At 46.9% G+C, this 8,513-nt stretch overlaps 1 protein-coding gene across 1 annotated transcript; it reads left to right on the top strand.

Annotated features, from left to right (window-relative positions):
• Positions 1-2,699: 2,699 nt before the first annotated feature.
• On the top strand, positions 2,700-7,481 carry LOC133005529 (ribonuclease inhibitor-like). The gene is made up of 4 exons (XM_061075237.1): positions 2,700-3,489; positions 5,070-5,255; positions 5,792-5,965; positions 7,154-7,481. The coding sequence occupies exons 1-4, from the start codon at positions 2,780-2,782 to the stop codon at positions 7,173-7,175; spliced, it is 1,092 nt and encodes a 363-aa protein (XP_060931220.1). The 5' UTR covers positions 2,700-2,779; the 3' UTR covers positions 7,176-7,481.
• Positions 7,482-8,513: the final 1,032 nt, after the last annotated feature.

The following is an 8,513-nucleotide window of genomic DNA, read 5'->3' as shown; positions in this document are numbered from 1 at the left end:
TATAAAGTTGAAGAGCTCGTGTTTGACCTTCATTTGGGCACAAAGCCATAGAACTGAGTGGAGATACAGAGTGCTGCTTCAAGCTGCTGACTGATGTGCTCTCAGTGTTACTGTCTATAAAGTTCTGTAAATCATTTCCAGACTTTATGACGTGAAAATGATACTAGATGTTGAGTTTCCTTCTCTTAGTGGCCGGGGTTGAAGGACACATGAAGTTTTACAAGCTTGTATTAATTCACTTTACTGTAGTTGATTGGTTTGAGTGTAGATCAGGAAATGCTCAAGGTGCAAAAATACTTTGTTATTCAACGTTTGTTTGTGGCTGTGCAGGTTTATTGGTGGATTTACAAATGACATCAACCGATATTACATGAAAAGGAAGTTTATTATTGTACTTGTACAATAGTACACCTCCACACTCTTATTGTCTGGTACCCTAAAACATATATTCATATGATTAATTTAATAATGTACTCTAATAATGTACTAATGGCTGAATAAATCAAGTGATTGATTGAAATATCCCATTCGGTCAATTGAATTGATTCAGTCGACAGAAACGCCGGACAATTCAAAGCAAGTTGGACCCTCACACACAAAGTAAGAGACCTGCTACAAACATGTGACGCTCCAAACTGAATTCTCAGAGAATGAACCAGTGAATGATGTGTTCTGAATAAAAACATGTTTGTGTTTGCAGAGGTCAAGACCACAGACTGAGAGCAGAGTCTCCAGGGTCCAGCTGTCTGTCTCTGAAGAGTGACTGGTCCATGAATCATCCTCCACACTTCAGTAAAGAACCTGGACCCTCACACACAGAGTAAGAGACTGTTTCTACTGTGACCTGCTCTGAAGAGGATCTAGTTTCCTCTAGTGTGGCCCCTGCATTTGGACACAGCTTCATTGAAGTTGGTGACTAATCTCTCAGAATCACTCAAAGAGCTCAGACCTCCACCAAGAACCATCACGCTCCTTATAAAACCACTTTGAAATCCACTAGAGACTGATTTTGATTTGGATCTGCACCAAATTCCACACACTGGTAAACATCGGTCCTCTGAACATGTCTGTGAAAGAGGACCCCCCCCAATCTGGTTCAGAGACCACAACCTTCCACCAAGTTTACTGGTAATCTGTCGTTTTTTATAATCCCACTAACAAACCAACCAACACACAAACATACAAAAACAAAACCTCCTTGACAGAAGTGATGACAACCTGTGACTGTGACATGTGAGTGATCAGGAAATGTCTTCACAGGGAGAGGAAGAGGAGTCATGTTTCTGAGGAGGAGCAGTCGTCCTGCTGTGCTTCGTGTCAGGACGTCCTGAAGGATCCAGTCTCCACCAGCTGTGGACACTGGTTCTGCAGACAGTGCATCACCTCATACTGTGACCAGTCTGGTTCTTCAGGTGACTCCTCCTGTCCCCAGTGTGGACAAAGATCCAGAACAGGAGCTGGAGCTCAGACAGCCGGTCAGAGCAGCACTCTACATGTGTCTGCTGATGTCTTCACTTCTGACAACAGCACATGTGGTTTTATTTTGTTCCTTCATACAGCATCAACATTTAACATCGTTATAAAAGCACGAAGTTAAAAAGCTTTTATTTTCTGTAGTTTTTCTGTATCTGATGAAAACAATCAGCAGATTCTCAGATTCTCTGTCTCTGACATTGTTTCTTGTCTTTCAGCAGATCGTGGTCTGCAGGAGGTTTTAGATGAACATAAGCTCAGTCTGAGGACGAGATGTGAACATGTGACTGAAGGAAGTGATGAAACAGGAAGTAGAATCCTCCTAAACAGGATCTACACTGAGCTCTACATCACAGAGGGACAGAGTGAAGAAGTTAATACTCAACATGAGGTGAGGCAGCTTGAGACGGCTTCCAAGAAGAAGATCCTCCACGACATTCCCATCAGGTGCCACGACATCTTTAAAGCCTTCACTGACCAGCAGAGACGCATCAGAGTCGTCCTGACCAACGGCGTCGCTGGCGTTGGAAAAACCTTCTCAGTGCAGAAGTTCACTCTGGATTGGGCAGAGGGTTTAGAAAACCAGGATGTGGATCTGCTGACTTTGCTTTCGTTCAGGGAGCTGAACCTGGTGAAGGACCAGCACAGTCTCCTCACGCTGCTCCGTGTTTTCCATCCAGCGTTACAGAAGCTCACGGCAGAGACGCTCGCTGTCTGTAAACCTTTGTTCATCTTTGACGGCCTGGATGAAAGCAGACCTTCTCTGGACTTCAACCACAGGGAGCTTGTGTCTGAGGTCACACAGAGGTCATCAGTCAACGTGCTGCTGACAAACCTCATCCGGGGGAATCTGCTTCCCTCGGCTCTCGTCTGGATAACCTCCAGACCTGCGGCGGCCAATCAGATCCCTCCTGCATGTGTCGACAGGGTCACAGAAGTACGAGGCTTCACTGACGACCAGAAGGAGGAGTACTTCAGGAGGAGATTCAGTGATGAAGAGCTGTGCAGCAGAATCATCTCACACATCAAGACGTCCAGGAGCCTCCACATCATGTGTCAAATCCCAGTCTTCTGCTGGATCAGTGCTACAGTTCTGGAGCACATGTTGACCACAGAGCAGAGAGGAGAGCTGCCCAAGACCCTGACTGACCTGTACTCACACTTCCTGCTGGTTCAGACAAAGAAGAAGAACAAGAAGTACGGTGAGGGACATGAGTCGACTCCACAGCAGCTGACGGAGGCTGACAGGGACGTTCTCCTGAAGCTGGGGAGGCTGGCACTTAAACATCTGGAGGAAGGAAACATCATGTTCTACCAAGAAGACCTGGAGCGGTGTGGTCTTAATGTCACTGAGGCCTCGGTGTACTCAGGAGTTTGTACTGAGATCTTCAGAAGAGAGTGTGTGATCTTCCAGAAATCAGTCTACTGCTTTGTTCATCTGAGTGTTCAGGAGTTCCTGGCTGCAGTCTACATGTTCCACTGTGACACCGAGAGGAACACAGAAGAACGCAACAATTTCTTGGGAACATATTGGGACACAGACAGTACCTTCTCCCTGGTTTACCTCCTGAAGAGAACCATGGAGAAATCCCTCACCAGTAGAAATGGTCATCTGGACCTGTTTGTTCGCTTCCTTCACGGCCTCAGTCTGGAGTCCAACCAGAGAGTCTTAGGAGGCCTGCTGGGTCGGACAGAGAACAATCCAGAGATCATCCAGAGAGTCATCAACAACCTGAAGGAGATGAAGAGTGATGACATTTCTCCTGACAGAAGCATCAACATCTTCCACTGTCTGACTGAGATGAACGACCACTCAGTTCATCAGCAGATGAAACAGTTCCTGACGTCAGAGAACAGATCAGAGGAGGAACTCTCTGAGATCCACTGCTCAGCTCTGGCCTACATGCTGCAGATGTCAGAGGAGGTTCTGGATGAGTTGGACCTGGAGAAGTTCAAAACATCACACTGGGGTCGACAGAGACTGATCCCAGCTGTGAGGAACTGCAGGAAGTTTGTGTGAGTCCAGATATGATCAATAACATGTTCAATCAGTGTGTGTGTGTGTGTGTGTGTGTGTGTGTGGGGAGGATGTGGGTGTGTGTGGGAGGGAGGTTGTGTGTGTGTGTGTGTGGGGGGGGGAGGGTGTGTGTGAGTGTGTGGGGGGAGGGTGTGGGTGTGTTTGGGGGGGTGTGTTTGTGTGTGTGTGTGTGTGGGGAGGGTGTATGTGTGTGTTTGTGTGTGTATGAGTTTGTGTGGGGGGGAGGGTGTGGGTGTGTGTGTGTGGGGAGGGTGTGTGTGTGTGTTTGTGTGTGTGTGTGTGTTTGGGGGGAGGGTCTGGGTGAGAGTGTTTGTGTGGGTGTGTGTGTGTGGGGGGGAGGGTGTGTGTGTGTGTGTTTTGGGGGGAGGGTGTGTGTGTGTGTGTGTGTGTGTGCGGGGAGGGCAAAGGTGTGGGTGTGTGTATGTGTTTGTGTGTCTGTTTGTTTGTGTGCGTGGGGAGGATGTGGGTGTGTGTGGGAGGGAGGTTGTGTGTGTGTGTGTGTGGGGGGGGGAGGGTGTGTGTGAGTGTGTGGGGGGAGGGTGTGGGTGTGTTTGGGGGGGTGTGTTTGTGTGTGTGTGTGTGTGGGGAGGGTGTATGTGTGTGTTTGTGTGTGTATGAGTTTGTGTGGGGGGGAGGGTGTGGGTGTGTGTGTGTGGGGAGGGTGTGTGTGTGTGTTTGTGTGTGTGTGTGTGTTTGGGGGGAGGGTCTGGGTGAGAGTGTTTGTGTGGGTGTGTGTGTGTGGGGGGGAGGGTGTGTGTGTGTGTGTTTTGGGGGGAGGGTGTGTGTGTGTGTGTGTGTGTGTGCGGGGAGGGCGAAGGTGTGGGTGTGTGTATGTGTTTGTGTGTCTGTTTGTTTGTGTGCGTGTGCGTGTGTGTGGGTGTGCGTGTGTTTTGGGGGGGATGTGGGTGTGTGTGTGTGTGGTATGTGTGTGTGTGGGGAGGGTGTGTGTGTGTGTGTGTGTGTGTGTGTGTGTGTGTGTGGGGAGGGTGTATGTGTGTGTGAGGGTTTCAGTTTGTGTGTGTGTGTGTGTATGGGTGTAGGTGTGTGTGTGTTGTGTGTGTGTGGGGAGGGTGTGGGTATGTGTGTGTGCGTTGTGTGTGTGTGTATGGGGAGGGTGTGTGTATGGGTGTAGGTGTGTCTGTGTTGTGTGTGTGTGTGTACGTTGTGTGTGTGTGTGTTTCCGTCCCTCCAGGTTTCTGACATGTTGACCTCACAATAACATGAGGTCACTGTGACCTTTGACCTCTGACTCCGGAAGACAGACTTGAGATATCATGCTGAACATGTTGTGTGACCTTGACCTTTGACCTCTGACCCCTGAAGACAGACTTGAGATATCATTTTGAACATGTTGTCTGACCTTGACCTCTGACCTCCTGAATCTAATGAGTTCCTCTGTTAGTCTGAATGAAGCTTGAATCAAATCTGAAAGGATTCTCTTGAGGAGGTTTTAACAAAGAGGGGATTTACCAGGGTGAGGGTCACATGATCACGTTTTGTGTGAATGTTGTGTTTTCTGATTTAATTCTCACAGATTTGATATTTTCTTTGATTACAGACTCGGTGGTTGTTTGCTCTATCGTCTCCTCTCAGAGACTCACTGTGAAGTTGTGGCCTCAGCTCTGAAGTCAGACCCCTCACATCTGAGAGAACTGGATCTGAGTAGCAACGAGCTGCAGGATTCAGCAGTGAAGCTGCTGTGTTCTGGACTGGAGAGTCCAAACTGTCGACTGGAGACTCTGAGGTCCTAAAATCCTTCTTCACTTTTCAGACGTTCTTTCTTATTGGGTCATTATTTATTTAAATTGTCTCAGTTCTGCTCTGCTCACTGTCCCTCAGTCATCTGTCCCTCACCCAGCCTGTCAGTCACGTCCACCTCATCAACTCCATTCACCTGCACTCACCTGCTCCTGATCACTGAGAAAGTGTCAGTAAATAACATGTGGACTGAGGCCGAGCACTCGTCCTCCTCAGGTTTTCAAAATAAGACACATTCTAATTGAAACACGTTGGACAGTTGATAAGTATAGAAACAAACAGGAAGTGACATCAAGAGCCGTCCCTACTTTAAACAGTGTTCAATTACACAAACCTGCTCAGTGACCAACACACAGAGAAAAAGCTGATGTATGAAACAATGGTCCAACATGTCTGATCTGATATTTATCTTCAGGTCACAGACTGGACTGAGGTCAGCAGCATGTTGAGAGTCTGTGTTGACATGATGACGATCCACAACAACAGGAGGACACATTCTAATATTCATATTTCTTTATCCAGGTTGTGGTTCTGCGGACTGACAGAGATCAGCTGTTCTTCTCTGGCTTCAGCTCTGAGGTCAAACCCCTCTCATCTGAGAGAACTGGATCTGAGTAACAACAACCTGCAGGACTCAGCAGTGAAGGAGCTGCTTGATCTACAGCAGAGTCCAACCTGTCGACTGGAGACTCTGAGGTCAGTAGATGGGTGGAGTCAGTCCACGCTGCTTTCATCAGTATTTTACTAAACACAGTCAGTATCACAGATCCAGGGTCTGTGCTACCAAGCAGGATTTGTGGTTATCAGGTTAACTTCAGGTTTAGTTTTTTCAGTCCTACGAAGCTCGTCCACTTCTTAACGAGGTAAATCACCATGGTAACTTCTGATGAACGGCTAACCTGCTCCAGGTTAATTGGAGATCAAGCCGTATCAAAGCTCCGCCCACTGACCACAGTGACTCTCCACTGTTGTGTGGTGCACACTCTCCTTAAAGGGCCGGATAAGGGAAGTTTAAATCAACGTCTGGTTGGTTCAGTTGATCTCTAACTCACCCAGAACATCTCAATGTCTCCAGACTCATCCTGTCCCCAAAACACCAGATGACCTCAGTCAGCTTCCTGAAGACAGGTCCATGTGTGTGTCCTCAGAGACAGAGAGACAGTGTGTGTCCTCAGAGACAGTGAGACAGTGTGTGTCCTCAGAGACAATGAGACAGTGTGTGTCTTCTTCTCTTCCACTCGTCTTGTTAGTAAACAACAGATTCAGATCTCGTGGCCTCGAGTTATTTATCTCGTTCACACACGTTATTATGTCGTGGTCACGTAATGTATTTTTACCAGATGCCACCAGGGGGCGCTGTAACTTACACAAGCTGGACCACAGCTGACAGCCTCACACGAGGGACAGAGACGGTGTCGTCTTCATCTGATCTGAGACAGTTTGTCCTCTCACTTCATCAGTGAAGAACTGATCAGGTGGATCTTTGTCACAGCTCTGAGATCAGTGGGACTGAAGCCTCTCCTCGTCACCATGGTAACCAGGAGCTCTTTATACAGAGCAGAACCTCTGCTGAGGTCCATCTGTCTCATCTGGTCCCAGTTTGTCAGAAGCAGATGTTCATCAACACACAGTGAAACATGTCTTCACCTGTAACAGCAGTAAATCCACCTCTCAGGTGTCCACTCTGCACTTTGACATGCAGAGGACACACACTGAGCTCTTAGCGTGTTCATTCCAACACGTGAACATGAAGCAGAGAGGAAGCTGCTCCACCTCTGAACAGGACTGAAGTCCCTGCTGCTCTTTCTACTGGATGTGCTGCATCACTGCCTCACAGCCGATGAAGTGAGTCTCTGTGACACTGATGTCTTCTTCTCTCAACAGGTGGGAGTCTGTGTGGAGGTGAGTGTGAAGAGGACAGTGTGTGTGGACGGAGGCTGAGCTGTGTCCTGAGGATCCAGAGGCTGAAGCAGCAGCAGCTCGTGTGTAGTCTCCAATCTACACAACCCCTAACCTGCATGTGTTTGTGAGATGAAGCCGGAGCACCTGGAGAAAACACGTGGAGAACATGCAGACTCCACACAGGAAGACCCATCTGAACCGGTTTCAAACCAGCAACCTTCCTGCCCCGATTGTGTTTATTTACATGAAGAATGTGTTTATTGAAATGACACAACACAAGCAGAATATATAAACCCTCTATAAAGAGTCACATCCAGTGTGTTTAAGTTTGTCTTTATTATTGTCCACCTTTGTCCCTCAGTATGTCTCCATGTGTGTAGAACCACATTCTGTTTGTTTATGATTTTAAAGTTCCTGGATTCACATCACAAATTGATTTAGTTCAACACAAAGTTAAACTCATTGAAATCACTTTGAGTTTAAAATCAGAGTTTTGTCTTTGACACAAAAGATCAAAACTCTGGACTTAAATATGGGACGTTTTCATTTCTGCATCAGGTGCAGAGCGGTGGTGGCTTTTCTACTTTTGACCCACAGGTGGCGCTGCAGTATAACAGCAGCACATCCCAGTCAAAGCCTTTATATTCAGTCTATGAGTCAAACACATGGATCATTTCCTCTGTGACAAACCAGATGTGTGACAAACAAGAAGAGCACCACCTCAGATCAACCACCAGGGGGAGACTGTAGCAGCCTCTGGGAACATCAGCATGCTGGGAAATAATTGATGATGGGAGGTTCGCAGCAGAGACAAGGGACAGAAAGTGTCTGACTTTAAATGTTCATGTCTCTCCGTCGTGTTGACTGTTGACATTAAATGAACCTTCCAATATCAGCGACGTGTGACGTCAGTAAAACACCTGAGAGGAAACTTGATAATAGTTTATATTGATGTGGAACAGAAGCTGTTCCACTGATGCAGTGACTCGTTTCAGACACACGGTGGCAGTAGAGCTCTGTAAACTCCAACAGCCCAGAGAAACCACAGTAGAAGTAGAAGCCATCATTATGTCAGGTTCCTCTCTGAGCTTTGACTTATGAACTTGTTCTTATATATACTCGAAATGTAATGGTAACTTGTTTGATTGATTGATATATATTATTATATATATTATCATATATATATAAATTGACAATCAGCTCTAAATAAAAGCTTTTGATGTAAACCTGTCTCATGTAACTTGTGTTGGTCTCTCACAAGCTCTCAAGGCTCATTGAACCCAACACACAATGAAACATGTTCTTATGATCAACGTGCACATTTTAATTACTCATCCGTCTT

Source organism: Limanda limanda, chromosome 7 (assembly GCF_963576545.1).
Source record: "Limanda limanda chromosome 7, fLimLim1.1, whole genome shotgun sequence".
NCBI lineage: Eukaryota > Metazoa > Chordata > Actinopteri > Pleuronectiformes > Pleuronectidae > Limanda > Limanda limanda.
This window is presented reverse-complemented; position numbering and strand designations above follow the sequence as displayed.

Excerpts from the sequence above, each read along its gene's own strand:
- LOC133005529 (XM_061075237.1), top strand. The coding sequence starts at position 2,780 with ATGTTCTACCAAGAAGACCTGGAGCGGTGTGGTCTTAATGTCACTGAG. Across the intron at positions 5,256-5,791 it reads TGTCGACTGGAGACTCTGAG|GTTGTGGTTCTGCGGACTGA; the intron begins GTCCTAAAATCC and ends TTCTTTATCCAG. Across the intron at positions 5,966-7,153 it reads TGTCGACTGGAGACTCTGAG|GTGGGAGTCTGTGTGGAGGT; the intron begins GTCAGTAGATGG and ends TTCTCTCAACAG.